Source organism: Rousettus aegyptiacus, unplaced genomic scaffold, assembly GCF_014176215.1.
Source record: "Rousettus aegyptiacus isolate mRouAeg1 unplaced genomic scaffold, mRouAeg1.p scaffold_m13_p_7, whole genome shotgun sequence".
Classification (NCBI taxonomy): Eukaryota; Metazoa; Chordata; class Mammalia; order Chiroptera; family Pteropodidae; genus Rousettus; species Rousettus aegyptiacus.
The window spans coordinates 105,404,098-105,425,179 of NW_023416310.1; the positions used below are offsets into that span (position 1 = coordinate 105,404,098).

A 21,082-nucleotide genomic window follows, 5' to 3' on the forward strand; every position below is an offset into this window, starting at 1 on the left:
ACAACGGGGAGATGGTCAAGGTACATGCACATGACAGTAAATTATGGAGGCCACTAAGAATTATGACTGCTGGAAAGAGTCTTGAAAGATGTTCCAAGCAATAACGGCAGGTCCTTCTAACAAGTGAGACTTAAAAGGGGGAAGAGATGTTCCTCTTCTATTCCACACACACTTATTTACACTGTCAGCACAGCTGGGAAAGAGTTCTTTCAATATAAAAAAGAATTTTAATGATACAGAAAAAATGCTGAAAGTATATACTACCCCCACAAAAAAGGCTTCACGACTGTGAGCACGTGCGGCCATCGTTAAAAAGGACCACATGAAACACAAAACAAAACAGTGTCAAAGATTACTTAGAAGTGACAGAATGATAATTTTTGCAAAATTTCTATAACATGTTGCTTTTATATCAAAAATAAAATATTTAATATAAACGGTGAAGTCAGAATTTTAAATAGCTGATTTATCAACCTAGATTTTAATTCTGACCATGACTAAACATTCCCCATTCTTAAATTAGCATTCCCCAATTATCCCTTAAACTCAAGTGCTCTTAAGTCTCTTTAGATTAAGGAAGTAACAAATAAATATAAATAATAAATTCAAATAATATTAAAAACATACCACTACTTTTGGAAGTTCCTTGTAAATCTGTTTTACAAAATCCAAAAAATGATGAATCTAAAAAAAAAAAAAGCATAAGATAGTTATAAACAGAAAATACAATAAGAAAAACACTAACAATCTTAATATACAAGAATTCATGGAACAGGTAAAAAAAAAATCACTGAAAATACAAACAGACAATAAATGTGAACAAAAAAATAAATAAATACAAAAGACTGACAAACGGGAAACAACCTTTCTAACTCAGGAAGAGCAAAGGAATAAAAATTAAAATAAATGCCACTTTTTGCCTTTCAAAAGTAATACTACACCATGGTGGAGAGGCTGCAACGAGAGGGAGACTCTCAGGTGCTATGAAAAAAGCATAAACTACTGAAATCCTCCAGAAAGCAGTTCAACAACGTATATCAGGTACATTAAAATATTAATACCTTTGACTTGGTAATTCTGTTTCGACAAACCCAGTCTATGAAGTGATCGGAACTTTAAACAAATATTCAGTAATAGTCATAAAATAAAAATTTTTGAAATAATTTAAATATCCTAATATAATGGATGCAAAAATATTATACATCCATTTAAAATTAATTTTATAAAGAACTTTTGTGATTGAGAAAATACATACATAAAATGAATGTGAACAGAAACAATCAGGAAATACAATGTTATCTACAGTATTATTGCAATTATATAGGAAATATACACATACATAAGGTTTGAAAAAGAAAAGAAAATCAATGTTTTTAAGACGTAAAGAATTCTATTTCATCGCTCTGCTTCTAATTTCCAAATTACCTACAACAGGCATTTACTAACGTGATCAGAGAACATACTGTATTAATTATTGCTAACAGAATACTTAATGCTTACTCTGTAGGTGCCAATCACTGTACTAAGAACTCTCACTTTTATATTATAATCCTTCAAGCAATCTTTGAGGTTATACTGTGATTGTCCTCATTTCACAGAAAAGGCTCTAAAAGACAAGTTTACCCAGTGTCACAAAGCTACTGAATTGCAGAGCTGAGGTTCAAACACAGTTCTGATTTCAGAACCCACATCTTAACCTCTGTATAACAAAATGAGTGGAACCTCTGGCACATCAAATATCAATACCAGAACCACCCAAACACAGCCCTGACAGTTTGGTTAGTTAACAAATATCAACTGCTAAACGAATTCAGTTAAATATTCATATATACATTCAAAATAAACAAGGTAACTGTTAAACCCATAAACAATTACCCCCGACTCGTGCTGTATTTTCTACACTCAAAAGTATCATGTGTTCCCTCAACTCTAAAAGAGTAAAAATTTACATAGTAGAAGGAACTTGTCAACACACTTTATAAATTCTATCGGGATAAACACTTACTTCTTGTGTGATGGGTGGCCTGAACTGTTTGTGCAACTCAATAATTATTCTTAGACAAATAAGAACATTTTCTTCATTTTCCGTCTTTAAAAAAAAAAAGGATTCAAGAGTTATAATTAAAGACTATTTTCTAAGCATTTTTCTGCATACACACCTTCTATCAACCAACTTAGGTTTGATTTGTTAAAAAAAATTCATTAACCCACAGAACACAGCTGTCCCAGACAGGAAGTTTTTGTGATCTCTGGTGGACCATCTGAAGGGCATCCAACCAGTGAGCTCTGGTGAGTAACATTAACAAATCAGTCAACTGGCATTTATGATGAGTCACACCATGACCTTATGACTAGTGGCTCAACTGATACTTTCCATTGCTTGAAAGTATTGACAAAAGAATAAACAATTACTAAGCACCCACCATGTACTAGGCCTGTGCTAAACATGTCACATACACCCTGAGTCGGGGGGTGTGCCAGGCACAATGTACCTACAAGGAAGCTGAGGCTCAGAGAAGGTACACCACATCACTAACATGACACAGCTAATACATGGTGGAGCCAGGATCCGAATCCAACTCTCTCCCCCTCCAAAGCTCATCTTTCCTAGGGGCCCACACAACAGAATTCTAAACACATCAAGACTGGGAACAGCAAGAAAACAATTTTAATTTAACAGGTACCAGATAGATTAGCTCCAAGAATATGAGCATCTTTACCAGCCCAGGTAATCTGTTTACAAAGTACTCTTAAAATTAAGATACTCATTATGAGCATCTACAGTGCTTGACATACAAATGAGAAAACACGAAGCCAAAGAACCCTGTACTCTGAATTTGTAGACCACCCCCCAACTTATTTTCAAAGATTTCCACTATATCTAGTCAATTCATCAATGACTCAAAAAGAAAAACGATCTTCAATTAATAATCTCGGTAATTTCGTTAGCAAAATGGAGAAAAATGGACATTAAGAATTTTGACTCATGTGAATCAAAACTTTATTGAAAGTTTATATAACACTGTATTTTACGATAAGAAAGTCATTGAAAGTTTTAAATATCGCTAAATAACAAGAATTCTCAAAAGGTTACCTCTAAAAAGCGAAACATCACTGATAGAACATTTTTTGTATGAGGACGAAGATGTTCATTGGTTGGTATTCTATGAATTATTTCAAGAACTAGCTTCCGCAGTTGCTGGTGAAGAAAAATAAAAAATGTAAATACGAAACCCTTCCAGAGTTCCAAAGTAATTCTTTTGCTTTCTAAAAGTATCACACAGCTATCTGCACCTAGCACTGAAAACCAACATACTACAGGTAGATCCCATTTTAGAAACAGTCCTGTCAGTTATTTCAAGATAATCCAAAGCCTGTACTGTAAACCATTACTTTCTGTATTTCTACAACTGTATACCAAATCAAATAAGCCAAATTTTTCCTTTCACAACTGATTTCCAGCAGAAAGGACATCTGTGTGTAAATGTGGAGTGGATTTAAGAGCAAAACACAAATAACTTCATTTGAGATCTCCCTTCATAATTTCAGTTCAGCTCCCATAATGCCCTCTCCAATTGCCATGAGCCCAAGGACTGATTCTGTCATAAGCTAAGCTTTCATGATTCTATCTACGAAGCTGGCAACTAAAAGGTAGATCAAATATATACATCTTAAACTAGTACAACACAAAAATGCTTTACTTAGCAAGATACTTTCACTTGTATTACAGTAATGTTTAAGTTATTTTTAAGAGATACAAACTGAAATATTTATAGAAAAAATGATATGGGACTGTTTGAAAATAATCAAGGTGAGTAAGAAATGAAAAGAGTGTGCAGGGGACAGGTAAAACAAAACTGGCTGTGAACTGTAAAAATTGCAATTAATAGGGGTTGGATAATAGGCAGGGTGCGAGTCATTAAACTATATATTCTAATTCATTTATAATAAATAGCATACACAGTCAGCAAAGGTGAATTAATTTAAATTGTAAAAGAGATGGCCTCAACAAAATGTAACCAAAACAGTTAACTAAGGAGGTAATGGCCTTAGAAAAAGTTATCCTTATGTAACAAACCTTTCTCATTTTTAAGTGGAACTATAAGTTTTTTTGAGTTGTCATAATTCATAAATGCTTGCAATCCTACTACATGACATTTTTTTCTCATTGATATTTGTAAACAGATTACCTGGGCTGGTTTCTCCTGAAGAAACTGAACTTCTCCATCTTGGAGAAATGTGAGAAATCGAGGGATGATATGTTCCAGGAATGTAGAATACTGAGGAGATGATGTTACATTCTAATTTCATAAAAATAAAAGAAAACCCCATTAAGTTTGTGCACATATTTTCATTTCAAATTCACATAGTATTATAATAACCTCAAAAGAATATGAAATATTTTATAAGAGCCAACAGTAATTTTTCAAACTTTTGATGCTTTAATAATAATGTAGTTTTAAATAAATTGGGATGACTATTGCTTCTGAAATCCAATTCGAGAGAAGTAAATGATAAAATTTACTGTTATAACTAGAAATACTAATGCTGTGGAAAGCGGTGAACTTGGAACCAGTTCTAGGCTGGCTCTGCCACACTCTAAGGTCTCTGAAAAGTCATTTAGCTTCTAGGGCTGCGTTTCTCCATGTGGAAAATATAAAGAGCCTAAACAAACTAAAAATATAATTTACTAATCCTAATCTAAAAATCTAATTTACTAATTAGGTCGAAATGAATTAGATTATAATCAAATCTCTGATTCTTTATCCCTGATTTAGCACTGATTTTAAGAGGAAAATAGGAAACAAAACTATAGTTTGAAGATAGTATAGTGAAAATGGCTACTAGCGCAGTTTCTGGATCCCACTTAGAATTCTAAACAGTTACTTAACCTCTGTGCTTCAGTGTCCCCATCTGTTAAGAGTATATTTCCTACCTTAGGTAATTATGTAAAGATGACATGGGTTAATAGATGTAAAGCTTACAACACTGTCTATGGTAAAAGCTCAACATTGTCATTATTTACAGAGCACTGTGCTATTTGCCTTTTATTCTCACTCTGGCCCCACCAACCCTAAGCTAAGTATTATACCCATTCCACAGATGAAGAAAGAAGCTCAGAGAAGTAAAAAAAAAAAAAAAATTACTGAATGTCAGAGTCATTAAATTTCGGAAATACATTCAAATTAAGTGTACCTAACACCCAAGTCTTTTTCCCCCTTTTCAGGTGTCACTTGCTATTTCAACAAATATATATTGAGCTCCTAGAGCATGTGTTCCATGGCAAAAAAATGAAGTACATAATTGATGCCCTCAGAGATGGGGAAAGCAGCAGTGTGTGGTGAGGAAGATAAATATCAAGAAAAGAACAGTGCAGAATTATAATGGAGGAAGTGCTGGCAACTAAGGGAACATCTAATGATGGACATAATTTGTGGACGGAACCAATGGCAGAGACTGCCTTCCTGAAGAAGTGTTATTAGACTAAAACCTTAAAGGCCAGGAGTTAGCCATGTGAAAAGTGAAAAAGAAGAAAGTTCTAAGAAAAGCATGTGCAAAGGCACAACAAAATTATGAGAAAGCTTGAATATAAAAGGCACTAAGGAGAACAGGATGGCAGGAATAGAGGTATGAGAAAGGAGTTAAACTTTTACTATTATTGAGTCAAACAAGCCCATGAGACGAGGCACCTAGGCAGTGAAATCTAAGCATGTGGAGCTCAAGACACTGATCTGGGCTGAAGATAAGTATTTGGGGCTGTATATTACATAAGGTAATCTCAGAAGAGTAGTCTATAAAGAAAGAGAAACAGGCAATAAATAAATAAGAGTGTGGTGCTGCCAAAGGGGCAAAAACAAAGTACTATGATTCTTGGATTAGGCGCCTCTGAGCATCAGCACCCCCAGGGCCACTCCAGTGTACGATTCTAGGAGCTCCATTTGCATTGAACACCATTTGGGAGGCACCCCCAGGAGTTGTGCAGTACCTCCACAGCCTCCTGAAATAAAATAGACTGTGAATTCATTGGGGACAAGAACTGTGCTCACCCTTCAACCCCAAAGCTTACAAGTTTTTATGAAACACTCACATTCAAGGAAGAGAGAAAAGTTTCATACTGGAACATTACCAAGGTTATCAAGAAATTGAGCTCATCTGCTCAGATGCCCATATCAACCACTGAGTCCATAGCCTTCAAAACACCTGAGTGTCAGGGAGCATTTGAGATCTTGCTCGCCTAGTAAATGTTGTCAATTTGGCTCAAATTAACTCTTATTAAATTTTTTTTTTGAGTATCGAATTTCTTCTGTAAAAAAGACTCATTCAATAAGTTGTCCAGTTATTCTGCCAGTATTTTTTTTAAAAACACCTACAGCACCTGGTATTCCTAGGTAGTCTCCCATCCAAATACTAACCAAGCCCAACCCTGCTTAGCTTCCAAGATCAGACAAGATCGGGCAATTTCAGGGTGACATGGCCATAGATTTCTGCCAGTTCTTTAACTCAGCCCCCAAATTCTTGATCCATATGAATTTTTCATGTGATTTCTAACTCGAAGATTTCCTTATGTAGCCTAGAATCTTATCTCTAAGTGGTTAGTGAAATGAATTTCTAAGACTCCTAAAATCATTGGGAATTGTTTCTCTTTTTAAATTCACTCGCTTCACTTAAATATTTTTTTCCTGAGAAAGTAGTGCTGGTAATTTAGAACAACCTACTAATGGTCATTCCAGTATTTAATTAATTCTTTGAAGGACTTAGACATTTACCTTAAATTCAGATGACTATGTCATACAGATTTCAAATCACTGTTTAGAAAAGCCCAAATAAATTGCTTCACTTAAACTTACTTCTGTTTACTTAATCGATACATCTGAGAGAAAATCCAGGAGCTAACTTGCTGTCAGACACTAAATGGGATTGAAAGCGGTCAGACACTTGATCCAGAGAGCTCCACAACCACATTCAGAGAGGCCTAGCCAATGTGCTTGTTCCTACAGGTTCATTTAAATGCACCCTGTGATTTCAGCCTCTCAAATACACCTGCCAGGTCTCTGGGTGTCTCCTAACAGTTCTTCCAATAAAATACAGAACGTAGGTGTATCCTGTTCTACCTCCCACCTTTTTAGGGTTTTTTTGTTTTGTTTTGTTTTGTTTTGTTTTAACAACTAATGTTAGCAACTTGGGCCCAGAAGAGAGAGATTGCTTGATCAAGGCCACAGAAGTTATAAGTAATGGAGCCAAAACTGACATCCATCTCTCATTCCATAGAAACATACCATCTATTTCCTGAACATTAAGTCCACAGCAAATGTTTGAATACATCCTAACAGGATATGGCTAAAGAGCTACCACGTTAAAAATGAAAAAAAAAAAAAACAAAAAAAAAGTTACCCAACCAAAACCAAAGCAATTATCACTAGTATGAAGAAGTTGAACAGCACTGCATACAAATTTTCAAATTTCAATTTTAATATACAATTACAAAAACAGAGATGTTTTCTGAGTTTCTAGTAAAGATTAACAGAAGCAACCGGAAAGTCCATGAGAATATTTACCTCAAAATGAAAATTATAAAATATAAAGCTCATACCTCAAAATTTTCGCTAACTTCTTGCATCATTTTTAACTTTGTTTCATCAGCTGTAAATGGCAAAACAAATCATCAGGTAATTGAAATTGTTAAGAATGTTCTTAAAATTACTGGATTTAATAAGAGAAGCAATCAGATCTTATCAGTTTGACTGTCATGGTCCAACAGAAGGCACATAACTAGTTCCCTACAACCAGTCACACACATTCATACTCCCAGACATACGTGTGCATTCATAGACCACACACACACACACACACATATATGCCTCTTTGGGGCTCCAGCCAGTAATGCTCATCACTTTGCTTCTCCACAAGGCAGAGAAAGGGGAAATTAGAATAAGAGTTAATGTTACCATTTATGTCAACAGAGATGGAGTCACACTAAAGTAGTTCTTAATAACAAAAAAGATTAACTCACGGGTATTTACATCTGTGAGAGCTGCCACAAACTGAAGGTATTTTTTCATCAAAGTGGTTTGGTCAACCACTGTGGCCCCTTGTGTTGCAACAAATGCCATTTTTCTTTCAATATAATTTGTTTCTCAAAAGAAAAGTATCAGGTCCATGAGTTCATCTAGCCTTTGAAAAGAAACATAAAGGTTAGCCCACTTATTAGGGGTATAGGCTCACAATCTCTATGAAAATCCTACCTACACGCCTCCACTCATCTAAATACTTTTGCATTAATGCAGAATATACTATTCCCTCCGTTTTTTTTTTTAAATAATAAAATTCACCTAAATCAATTTTATCTATTAATTCTAATCATGATTGTTCTGGAAAGATGCTTTCCTTTCCTACCATGTTTCCTTCTTTCCCTAGACCAGCAGCAGGCAAACTTTCTCTATAAAGAACCAGATATTTTAGGCTTTATGGCCATACGGTCTGTCACAACTACTCAGCTCTATTGTAGCAAGAACAGCCACAGACAACATATAAATGAAGGAGGGTAGCTGTGATCCAATAAAACTTTATTTATGGAACTGAAATTTGCATTTCATATAATTCTCTCATGTCATGTCATTACTCTTTTTCTGATTTTTTTTCCCCCAACCATTTAAAAGTGTAAAAACCATTCTTCGTTTAAGGGCTATATAAAAACAGGCATTAGGCTGGATTTGGTCAGCTGATTATGGTTTGGCCACCTCTGCCCTAGGTGACTGGTTCTCAAACTTCAATATGCATTAAGTCATCAGGTGCCAAACAAATTAAATCCATCAAATCCACCACGTGAATCCTCAAACATATCTCCCAGAGACCAAGGTTCGGTTAGGAGCCCACGAAGCTGTAAATTGTTTGCAGGTGGCACACAGTAGGCACACAAAAAATATTCCTTAATTAACAAATGCTCTACAAAGCCTTTCAGTGAGTGGGAAACAGGCTGCTGACCACACTTGGAGAACTGCCTGTTTCAGACTGAAAAATAGAGGGGGAAACTTGGTTTCAATTTTGAGAACCCTCAAGAAAGCGTCTAGAGAACCTGGAGAAATTGCTTTTGCCCATCCTGCTTGCACATATCTAATTTCATTCTGCCTTGAGAGGCAGTTTCCTGACCATTGTCTTCTTCAACAAACACACCAATAACTGTTCTGCAGGCCTTTCAAAAGTCCTGCCCTACCGGCTACACTGCCTTGCAGCTCACATTTCTGGCCCAGTGATGAGGACACCCCGACACCACAAAGGCCCATCAGGCCCCTCTCCCAGGACACCAAAGCACTTTCCCGATGTAGAGAGAACACCCACAGCTGTTCTCTTACGGCACGGTCCACCAGACGTCCTACTCCTCGGGTTTAAGAGAGGAAATCTGTCAAACCCGACTACTATTCCCTTTTTCAGGTCACTCCCTCCTCCAAACCGAAGGCTCCACATCCCCATCCCCATCCCCACCCCCAGGAACCCAAGTCACAGGATCACAGCCTCTCTCTGCCTAACAAACTTCTGATTGTGCCCAAACTTCTTAAAGGCTCAGCCCCCCTTTTCACCGGATTTGTCAACTCCTCCACTTTGCGGGGCCCCGAGGGGCCAGGCTCCCCTTTCCGACCCGGGGGACCTAAGGAGTGAAAACATCCCATCCCGCCTGTCGGAGAGCAGCTCGAAGAGGGCTGAGGACCCAAGCCTGGCTTCCGTGGAGACCCCGGGCCCAGAAGGACAGGCCCGAGCCTATGCAGTACCCGCACTCGGGCAAACGGCCCCGCCGCCCGCCGCGCGCGGCCGCCCCGCCCGGCCGCCGGGACCCTGAGACGGCGCCGCCGCGCCAGAGGGGGCGCTGTGGTCGCCGCTACCTTCGCTCTCCGCGCCGGGCTAGGCGACCCAGGTGCCTGCGTGGAGGCCCGGAGATGCCAGGCTGACCAGGGCCTCCTCCGGAGTGACGATGTCCCAACCCCACGCTCTATCTCCCCGATCTCAAATGGCCCTCCGCTTCCCTCCTTTTGTCACCGTGCCCCGACACTCAGCACCCGCCTCCTAGGCCGTGCTACGGCGAGCGCCGAGGGCCAACTTCCGCGCCGCTAGCCATTTGCCTCCCATTGCTCCCCACTCCGACAGCAGCGCCGGATGTTACAGAGCCGCGGCTGAGGCCGGGCTATGGTGGAAAACCTGGGAACCCGAGGCGCACGGAGCCGCCCTCTATCGTTCCACGGGACCATCGCGCCGCAGAGGCCTCCCCACGCCTGAACCGTGCCGCACTCGTCGTGCACGCCGCGCGCGCTTCCCGGGGCCGTTCCACTGCTCTCCCGCACTTACCTGACCTCGGCGGCCTGAGTCCAGCAGCCCTGGCCCGTGACCCCCAGCGAAGTCCTAATAGCCCCGGATCTGCCACACGCAGTCCCGCCCCCGCTTAGGGCTGCTAATCCCGCCGCGGGAGAAATAGGCCCCGGCGCACCGCCCCCAAGTGGGTGCGGCTAGGGCGGGAACGGGGAGGGGCGGTACAGCCCCGGAGGACCCTCCTGTCCTTTTAAACCGCGCCCGCGTAGGCGGGGGACGCCTGCCGGGATGCTGCGGCCGGCAGGTGGTCTTTGATTCCGGCTGCTTTCGCCCTAAGTCTTTTCTCCAAGCGAATCTCGTGGAAGGTGTGGGAGGGACGTTAGGCTGTTGCTCCGGGGTGTGAGCACCCGATGGACTTCCCTAGTTCGAGGTGGTCCAGCACCGGGAGAAACCACCCTTGAACTGAAATTGGCAGGCAGAATGAGGTTTTCTCCCACGCTTTCAGCTCGGGAAAGGGGGAGGAGGCAAGGAAGGTCTTTGAGAAATGGTTGGAGATAGACCCTGTAAGCCAAGGAAAGACGTGGTGTTCTGTCTGGAGGTGGCCTACTCGGTCATTTTTTCTGCAGCTGCGACATCCTAAGGCTGGACCTCAAGAGTCCAGTTTTCCGTCTGCTTCCGCAGCTTCCTTGGGCTAGACCAGAACAAAGATGAGATGGAGGGCGAATGGAGCAGAATGCACTGTTACTCAGGTGTGATGGCGTGGGCTGGTCTAAGAGGCCCTGGAAGGGATAAAGTATGGGTGTCTACAGCACTCGGGGAACCGGCAAGGAAAATTTCTTGCGCAGGACTCGCAAGAACCCAGTGGTACCCATAGATGGTAAGCAGGTACTGTAAGGAGCTATAGACCGAAAGGACAGTGATGACACGTAGAATGAAATAGAGTAGGAACGGGGACGCCAGGGGCACCTGAATGAGACTGAACTAGATGTGGTGAGGGGCCTTGGCGATGACTGAACCTTATTGGAGTAGAAGGGATGAGATTAAGGGCCTGGAATGATGCACCTTTAAACTCTCAAACCCTGCCTCAACCTACACCTCGGCCTCACACCAACCCCGCCAGCTATTGTTAGAGTCTTAACCATGGGAAAAGAAGGCCCACAGTGGGGTGCACCTCCGGGGTGGCTGACCTGCCTTGTTCTCTCCTCAAGCTGCCTGAGCACAGCTCCCGCCCTTATGTATGGCCTCTACTGCTTTGACCAGGGTCAGACCCAGCGTTCCCAGCTCATGACGAGCACCTTTCATTGCCCAGGGCTTCGCAATTGCAGCCACCTTGCTGTCTGGCTGCACCCTCTCTGAAGTCTCCACCATAAGACTGCACAGCCTCGCCTTGAAAGCTTCACAGCATCATTCCCAGCCCCAGGAGTAACCACTGGTCCTGCCACAGGACGTTTTCCCTCATGCCCTAACATGCCACCCATTCCCTCCACCATCAGTGGGGATGGTAGTGGCCACTTGACTAAGGGACAGATGTTTTTCAAGAATCTCAGATTCGGTTCAGACGGAGTTTTGCATACATCTATATGTGCCACGCCTTAGCCACTCCCTACTTAATAAACTCTGATTCACTTGTAGTTTGATGAAATCATTCTGTCTTATCCCCTAGGTTCTTGGTTTTTGGAGAAATAAACTAAAGATTAAAGGGACCGTTAGCAATCATATCATCTCATGATTCCCCAACTTTCCTGCAACTGGGGCACCTGTTAAAAGTGGAGATTCCCTGGAGTAATACTATATGGGGAGGGGAGTAAGGATCTTTACAACTATATCCAATTTTCAGTAGGAAAACCTTCCTTCAGATGGGGCCTGCAAGGGTCCTGTCAGCAGCAGGAATTTCTGCCTTCCATTGTACTTTGTTCTCCTCTCATTCCCATCTGAGAGCACTTAAAACTCCACCGAACTAGACCATCTTCACTTGGTTCTTGGTTCATTTTACAGACAGGAAACAGGCTCAGAGCAATCTGGTGTCGTGGAAGAAGCATAATCCCAAAGCTTGTCAGTGGTTTGTGTAAGGGAAAAAGGAGGCCTGGGACCTCAGCAAAGTGGAAGGCAACTATTGACTTTCACATTTATGCAAGGTCTCAAACAGGAGTTCTTAGTCTGCAATCAGCTCTAAAGTGTTGGTTCAGACCCAAATACCTTCCATCTGTGACTGTCAGTTTCAACACCAGCTGCAAGCTGCCAAAAAAAAAAAAAAAATGAAGACACACTTCCTTCTTCAGCCCCCTGACAGTTTGGAGTTCTAAACAGAGGACTGTATGATCAGACTCAGCTAAGTTTCTTGCCCCCGCCATGGTCTCTCAGCTGTAAAGCAAAGACCGATGTAGAGCAGTACATTGTGGTGACCTTGGCCTCAAGATTCAAGGAACGGCTATGAAGTGGTAAGGACTATGGCACTTCTAAAGAAGACAGTCACTGCTTTTTAACTGTAGGAATTATTGTGTCCCCACAAAGATAGGTTGAAATCCTAACCCAGTACCTCAGATGTGACCTTATTTGCATCTTTACAGAGGTAATCAAGTTAAAATGAGATCATTAAGGTGGGTCCTAAACGAATGTGACTGGCATCCTTATTAAAAGGGAAAATTTTGTCAGAGACAGATATGCATAATGCACAGGTGATGTGAAGATGAACTCAGGACAAAGTGATGCATCTACAAGCCGAGAAATCCCGAAGGCTGCCAGAAGCCTGAAAAGACTGCAACAGATCCCTCCCAAGTGCCTTCAGAGGGACCATGCCCTGCTGGCACCCTGAATTCAGACTTTGACCTCCAGAACAGTGAGACAATAAATTGCTGTTCTAACCTAGACACTGTGGTACTTTGTTACAACAGCCCTAGGAAACTAACATGGTTGGCAATTGCTCATATCTTTTTAAACACTATGCAAGTCACAATATTTTGAATGTAGCCAGCTTGCAACCTTGGCCGGATAGACGGGGAAGAGGTGCAGTCACTGGCATCAATCCCCAATCCACAGAGGGGCACAGCTGAATGAGGGACCGCAGTGGGCACACCACACCCAGTGGGGCCCGGCCGATCCCAGGAAGGGGATCTGACACAGGCTACCTTCACCAGCCTCTCTCCAGGCTTAGACAGAGCCTCCACTGGGAACCACTGGTTTTGCCTCTTCCTTCCCACTTGCCCTCTGGGAGCCTTGGTGCCTGAGGCTGTGTGACAGAATCCCTATTTCACAGGCTTGTTCAAGCATCAGGAAGGATCAAGGTTGCAAAAACATTCCGTGAGAGGTTGTCTTTCCTCCTGGGGGTGCAGGCAGCGGACACAGAGAGCTTGGGACACCCACTTCCAGCTGGGAGTCCCTGGGTTTACAGGGGAATAGCCTTGCTTTGTCTCAAGGCCACAGCTGGGAGAGTTCTAAGCACAAACTGAGCCCCGACTCCTCCTGGGGCTTCCAGAGAAATGAGAATGATGATAAATAAGTGTAAAAGAGTTAACAACACACCCTTTAAGCCAAGGACAAAAATACATCAGAAAGACAGTCACAATTTTGTGGACTGAGCTGTGAGGTGCTGGGCCTTAGGGCCAGGAGGGAACGGAGGTGAGAGGGGTGCGGGTCCCACTCCCAGCCCTGGGAGACAGGGTCGAATGGAGCAGGATGTGTGGAGAAGGAGCAGCTGCCGGGGGCATCTCCCTCCCACCCAAAGCAGATGCTCCACCTCCGCCCGACCCACTCTCTGTGGCCATGCTTGTGGCAGGCACCTAGCGGGACAGCGGCGTCTGCTTCAGGGACATGAGCACCGAGCGCAGGCGAGACACGTCTTTGCATTGCTTGCTGCTCTTGGGGTTGAAGTCGCACAGCTGGGCCACCTTCTCCCACTCTGTGCCTGGGGTGTCCTCCTTGGATTCTTTCACAAAAGCCTCCTCGGATGCCCTGCAGGTGGAGATAGGCAGACGTCTCAGATCCATCTGTCGTCCCCTGCGTCAATGACCCTCTGCCCCCACTGAGCCAGGCGGCTTTGCCCAGCCTTCTGCAGGCTGCTTGGTCCAGCGGCCTCCTCCCCAGCCCTGTTTCTTCCGACCTCAGGCCCCAGGAACAGCCTTGGCACCAGAGGAAGCCTGGTTTGGACCTGCCTCGGCTTCTGCACTTGCCGTCACCTCTTCCCGGAATGCTCTTCCCCAGACCTGCTCACGTCTTGCTGCCTTTGTGATTCAGGACTGAGTGCAGACCTTCCCCCTTCACAGAAGTCTTCCTTTGCCACCCAAGTTAGGGTAGCCCTCCCATCACCCGGCCTAGGCACTCTCTGGTCATTACCTCCATGGGGATTTCTGGCCTGTGCTCCTGACACCTAGAGGCCTATGGGAGGACTAACATGGCATCTCAGCTGTTTTCAGTGTTTCCAAAAACTTGGCAGGGACAGGACTTGACTAACCACCTACTTCACTCAAGTACCTGGGTCAGCATTGCCTCAGTGTTCTGTGCACCCTGTGTCTCCAGAAAACGGTGTGGTCAAATATGTACAGAAAACAGTTAAGGAAGTTCTTCAAATGCAGACTTTTAAAGCCCTTCATGTGCTAATGCACATCGGTGGAGCAGCGATGGGGGCAGACTCCACCATATCCTAAGCACGTTTGCCAACACTGCGGTTTTTAGCCCAGAATGACTGCTCTCTCTGTGGAACCACAGCCTCTGGGCTGCTCCATTCAAGGCTTTGCTTTTGGTTAGAATCAAATCAACCAAACCAGCTTGTACTGACTCCATGGAACCAGCTGTAAGAACTGGTAGGGGATGAAGTCAGTCCGCCTCAGCCTCCTGGTCTTCTGCAGAGAGGTGTTGATGAAAATCTCACAATTTTGGCCTGTCTGAAGGGCCTATGCCGTCAGCCATGGTGGAAGCCTTTCCTCAGCAACTGCCTGGGGCCAGGGTCCAAGGATAACCAGGCAAGGTCCCCACACTTACCCAGCTGAAGATGTCAAGCAGATTAAAAGGCAGTTATGACTGTGATAGCTATTGCTACAGAAATCTGGGGCACGGGGACTACAGGACATGTATAAAGCCTGGGGACAGGAGACAGTGGTAGGATAGGCCTCCAAAAATTAGCAACTGAACTGAGTAACAAAACAAGGGGCCATCCTCGTCGAAGGCCTGAATTTGGGATCCTACTGTAAAGGACCAAAGTTATGAGGCCAAATAATGAAGGCCCTCAGCTCTGCTGCAGACTAGACCCCAAAGGTTGTGCTTGCCATGCTTAGTGGCCAGTCACTGCTGGAGTCTAGGCTGGGTCTGATAGAGGAGGGGCTTCTGGGACTCTCCCAGCCTGTTGTGATGGTATGGGACAGATGGACTCCTTCAGGATCCAAAGGGGAGGACAGCAACTGAAAGCCTAGTATTAGCTGTTGTAAAGACCTGACGTCAAAACCTCCATTAACATCTCTCAAGCTTGTTTCCTTACCTGTAAGATGATGATAAAACCACACACCCTATAGGGTTTTATGCAAAATGCCCTTTTCAAGAGCAGTGATGAAAGAAGTTAAGGTGCTTCCAGGAGAAATCTTAGGAATAAGAAGGTTTTTGTATTATTAACAACTGAGGACAAAGTCCCAAATACCCAGTGACCACCCTACACCCTACTTGTGATCCTGCTATGGAACAGTCATCACCTCCTCCTCACAGGCCTGGCCCCAGAGAATGGCCATGCAACGTATAGCCCAGGGCTTGACAAATATTAGGGTGATATTCAGCAATCCACCAGTCTGAGAAAGCAGGTTTGGGGACCTTGGGTTCCCTTCAGGACAAGGCCAACACCTGAAGATCATCAAGTAACCTGAAGAAGAGCATTGAGGACAGGCAGGCAGAAGGCAGACCAAAAGCCAGCTCCTCAACCTCTAGCATTTAAGCCACAGCCAGGCTGAGGCTGGGGTGTGGAGAGCCAGTCCAACAGCCCCCAGCATAGGAGTGGGGCTAGTAATGGCAAGGCAGGCCCCTTCCAAGAAGCCCAGGGTTCCTGGCAGATTTTTGTAGGAGGATTAATGGGACTGTGTAGGAAACCAAGGTAGGGCCAGGGAACCAGGAAAGGGGAAGGCGGAAGAGGCTATGCCTAGGAGGGCACATGAAAGGCTAGATGGCCCTCCTGCCCTGGCTGAGTAGGTTCTTATAGGGGTGGCCGTAGTGCTTAGCTCGGAGGGACAAACACAAAACCATCAGAGACATAAAAGAGCCTTGTTTTATTCTGTACAGACCATATGCAAACAAACCACCAATTCTGAAAACAGCAGGTTCTGGCTTTTCCTGGAGCCTCCAGAAGAAATTGGAGTCTCCAGGAGGCAGTTCCTTCCCCAGAGAGGGGAGTGAGAGAGAAGAAAACCTTTTGATTCCGTGGGGTTTGGCTAGCCTCATTTGTAGCCACACACCCTTCCTTGCCTTAAACCTTGGTTCCTTCCAGCTTCTCAGGTCCAGGAGGAAGCCTCAGCCTGGGCAGGTATAAACCACTTACTCAACCTCCATCTTATTTTTCTGTAAAGAATCAACGAAGGTTTGCCATTCCGCTGGGTAAAAACGTTTATAGACGTTGATCTTATTCCGAATCTGTTTCGGGGTGTCTTGATAGTAATTCTTCTCATCCCGGGCCATCGCCTAAGAAGGAAGAAGGGCCACTTGAGGACTGGACAAGCACATGTTCAAATCCTAGCTCTGCCAGTGGTAGGCAAGCCACTTCCTGTCCCAGAGGCTCAGACTCCTCACCTTAAAAGCCACTGTATATTGGGGGACATGGGTGCAGATCGCCTCAGGCACCAGGTAGGAGCTGGGGCCAACTGAGCACTCATGCTCCATCCATAGCCAACTACTGCCATCTGGGCATGGTCATCAGGTATATCCAGATCTTTTGATTTTTAAAAGCAGCAAAAAATATGGACTTTTATTTGAAACCACCCATGATTAAAATGGCAACTTGTTCAAGTTCTTTAAAAATACCATGCAAGGGAAACAACATATCCATCAGATAGCCACCCAGTCTATCCCATCTATAAGCATTCTATCAGTGGGATCCATTTCCTAGAGTCTTTCTTCCCATTGTTTCCACTCAGTTTCAGGAAATAGGCCTTAGGTGAGCAGATCAGATCACGAATAGTCCAGGGTGCCTTTGCAACGGGCCCAGTGTTTCTTCCTGGCAAGCCAGGGCCACTCACCTTGTAGTCCTCCCCATGGTTCTCCACCATGTAACGTACATAGTCTATGAGGTCCCGAGACAGCGTATTTCCTTTCTTTTCTGGGAGGCTGGCTTCTGCCTCCAGCTCTAAGGTGAGAGAAACCAAAGACGAGGAATGAGGTGTTGCTTCCTACACTATATGAGCTGCCCAGTTACCTCTTCACCAAATCCCAAGCCACAAGAGATGCTACACCAGCCATCTAATGGGCTCTGTCTCTCCATCCCCATACTCAGTGATAGAACCTTTTTCTCCAGACCCTTGGATCCCAGGCTCTGCCTATGCACAATATTCTATCAGTATAGCAACTACCTGAAAGGTACATCACCTCTTTGAGCCTCAGATGAGTAAAAAAGAAAAGCACCAAACTAATAATCTTTACTTAGTGCCAGGTCCTGGGGACAGAGATGAAGAAATGTTGCCTGCCCACAGGGCAGGGCTCCCTTCCAGCTCTAAAACTCTCAGAACCTCTTTTCTTGAAGTATTACAACAATACAAGATATGGAAATAAATGAGCTATAGTAACTAGGGCCTAAGGCCGGGCCCAGGGCCCTCTGTGCTCCATGAGAGGGAAAAAGTCAAGATATGAAGCCGATAACGACTTCACTTTTAAAATAGCCAGGCAAAAACTCCCTATTTCTTATCTATGAAGAAAACTAGTTCATGAAAACAAGGTGTTCAAATCTTCTCCAGGAGTTAAGTACTAAAATTACTTATAGTCAAAATTATCTTTGCCTTGGTTGCCAAGGGTTGAAAGGGGGAAATGGAAAGCTGTTGTTTAATGTGTATAGTTTCAGTTCTGAAGATGCAAGAGTTCTAGAGATCTGCTGAATGACAATGTGAATATACTGAACACTACCAAACTATAGATTTAAAAATGATTAGGATAGTAAATTTTATGTAATCTGTTTTTTTACCACAATTAAAACTTTTTTCCCCTTCTGTAATTCTCCCCAACTCCACTTCAACCTCTGACCCATGGATGTTGCCGTTTCCCTTTTTAAGAACTGGATTTCTGAAGGTGGGCCTCCCCCTCCCAAGCACTTATGGCATGCACCCGGGGTATGGTCTGCAGTTCCACCTGGGGCGCGAACCCAGAACCTTCTGTGTGTAAAGCAGACGTACTAACCATTACACTACGGAGCCACTCCCTAAAAATTTTTTAAAGAATTAAAACTTTTTAAAATTAGCTTTGCCTATAATAAGTACATGGTTTCGTGTACACAACCCACTACTATAGTAATTCTTATGAGAATCACTGACACACAAAAGACTCAAGGGATTCTATATCAAATGTCCAGCCATTCAAATCATTCTGCCTTCAGGAGGTAAAAATCTCAGACAGGGAAGCATTTGAGATCTTGCTTCCCAACAATGTTGTTAGTTTGGCTCAAATAAACTCATAAAAATTTTTTTAAAAATCTCAGGTCAGAAAAAGGATATGTAGAGGATTCTAGAGTATTCCTGCTTCCCTAAGGAATTTACTCTTCTGTTTTAATAGTCACTATAGCTTTAATATACATAAAATTGATTTGTTATTGGTTAAGATTAAATGAGATGGTGGAATCTCTAAAAATCTGTTCATCCTTAAATTCACAAGAGGCCGAAACGCATGCCTGAGACTTAACTATTTCTTTTCTGTCCTCTAGGGACCTGAACATCTCTGACCTCACTAAACTTGAGTGGAGTCAGTAGACTGAAACTGTCCCAGCTGGGGACACAGTCCTAACTGTGAACCCTGGACCTGCTCACTTCTTGCCTCTCAACCTTGCATTCTCCAGGTGTAAAATGAGGACCTGTGAGGACTCTTTCCAGCCCTAACAGTTCAGCATGGTGACCTAGAGGAAATGTGGCCAGCACCCACCATTTAGCACATAGGGTTTCCGCACGAGTTCCTGAGGCCTCTCCACTGCGTCCACCTCCATGGCCTTGACCTGCAGCGAATACAGCCAATGAGACCAGTAGGTAAAGGAAGGATCCTGGATGAGGAAAAATTCTAGAAGCTACTGCCCATCCCAACACAACTGCGTTACCCATAAGAATCCTGATATGAGGTCAGGCAGGAATAGATGCTAAGGAGATCCAATGCCCTGGAGGCTTCATGGTTCCCAAGAGACTCAAACTAGCAATTTCTCATTCTGTGCATATCTATGAAATTGCCATAAGGCCCCTTGCCTGCCTCACCTCTTGGGTGATAATCGAATGAAACAACTGACATGAAAGCACTCCAAAATTGACAATGAGGGGAAGACTTTCGATATCTTTTCTATGAAGAGGCATAACCTGACAGTGTTTGGCCACAGCTTTACATCTGTTCTAGAAACAGTACCATTTCCCTCTGGCATAAAGGGATAAAAAGAAACTTGCCTAAAAGTAAGTGTGAATTTAAGGACAAGTTCAATTAGAAAACTCACTCGGTAGGCTAACTATTTACTGAACACTAGTCACAGTCACATCCCAAGTACTAGAGAGTTAGTACTGAACAAAACATAAAGTCGTTGTCCCCAAGAGGATTATGTTTGGGGAATGAGGCACAAACAACAGATGAACAAATAAATATATAAATTATCATCAAGTATTTACAAGTGCTATGAATTAAAACAAAACCAGGAAAATTTACTGAGTGAGAAAGGGTGCTATTCTTGAAAGGGTGGTCCAGAAAATGACTTATTCCAAGGAAACTAGCAGCAAGGAAGCCTCAGGATTGGATGTCTGAGGTGACTGGATGACTAGGGGGAAGTATAAAGAATATTAAGTAAAGATCTCAAACTCTGGGGAGTCCTTCTTAGGGAAGGTAAAGGCAGAAAAAAATAAATTCTGAAAAATACCATTGAGATACTAATGGACCTAAACAAGTTAATTTCAGAGGGAAAAAATAAAAGAGTTGAGAAGTTAAAGGGAACCCCGGTCCAATGTGTGTGCTAGGGAGAGAATACGAGTTAGTTCTAAAAGGGACCCTCAACCACAGCGAGTTAAGACTGGCCGAGCGGGCTGTGGGGAGACCGCAAACCCAGGAAGGGCGTGAGGGAGGTAATAGGCAGGATCAAGTTCTGAAACCCAGCTAAATATTGCGGTGGGCAAGGACCGGGACTCTGCCTTATCAATACCTTTCTCTTACGGAGGGGCACCGCCTTGTTAGGGTCCATTGCCAACCCCATCTCGGCCAGGTTCTGCCGTACCGATTTGGCGTGGTCCCAGGCATGTCGAATGTGGGAGCTACGGACAAAGAGAGGGAGATCACGGAACTGTCATCTGGCCGGCCAACCCGGCGGCGCGCGCCCCCAGCCTCCTGAACTCCGACACCTCCCCCCCGCTCACCATTCGATTCGCGGCGCTGCCTTCCGTCTAGCATTCCGGTTAAGACGCTTTCGGTTAACATTGTAACCGAACTTCTGCCTCCGGGTCTTTCCCTTGGCCTTGGGCATCGCGCTGAACACCACACAGGTAACTCAGAGTCCGTGCTCTCACTCCCACGACCTCGTGTAGCAAACTCCTTCTGGCGAGAATGCGCATGTCTTTGGACAGGCTCTCTGGAAAATGTAGTCGTCCCCATAGAAATACGACTC

At 43.8% G+C, this 21,082-nt stretch overlaps 2 protein-coding genes and 1 pseudogene across 15 annotated transcripts in view; all 3 read right to left on the reverse strand.

Annotated features, from left to right (window-relative positions):
• The window catches only part of LOC107517500 (transformation/transcription domain associated protein), a 113,323-nt gene extending 102,856 nt beyond the window's left edge, over positions 1-10,467 (reverse strand). For 12 of the 14 annotated variants that reach the window (XM_036224998.1, XM_036224992.1, XM_036224999.1 and 9 more), the window contains exons 1-7: positions 10,336-10,467; positions 8,012-8,172; positions 7,592-7,641; positions 4,191-4,301; positions 3,095-3,199; positions 2,006-2,089; positions 628-684 (exon numbers count right to left, since the gene is read on the reverse strand). In XM_036224998.1, the coding sequence (XP_036080891.1) occupies positions 628-684; positions 2,006-2,089; positions 3,095-3,199; positions 4,191-4,301; positions 7,592-7,641; positions 8,012-8,111 (507 nt within the window). In that variant the 5' untranslated portion in view covers positions 8,112-8,172; positions 10,336-10,467. Of the gene's footprint in view, positions 1-627; positions 685-2,005; positions 2,090-3,094; positions 3,200-4,190; positions 4,302-7,591; positions 7,642-8,011; positions 8,173-9,575; positions 9,734-9,875; positions 10,130-10,335 lie in introns of those variants that run through there. The other 2 variants (XM_036224989.1, XM_036224990.1) reach the window with 2 other exon arrangements.
• LOC118606022 lies at positions 6,365-6,483 on the reverse strand (annotated as a pseudogene).
• A 3,392-nt stretch (positions 10,468-13,859) lies between the features above and the next one.
• On the reverse strand, positions 13,860-21,072 carry NOP16 (NOP16 nucleolar protein). Its single transcript, XM_016158270.2, has 6 exons — positions 20,835-21,072; positions 20,624-20,732; positions 19,381-19,450; positions 17,499-17,605; positions 16,805-16,944; positions 13,860-14,244 (listed from the first exon to the last, which is right to left on the reverse strand). Exons 1-6 carry the CDS (start codon positions 20,939-20,941, stop codon positions 14,073-14,075), a joined length of 705 nt encoding a protein of 234 aa, XP_016013756.2. The 5' UTR covers positions 20,942-21,072; the 3' UTR covers positions 13,860-14,072.
• Between the last annotated feature and the right edge of the window lie 10 nt (positions 21,073-21,082).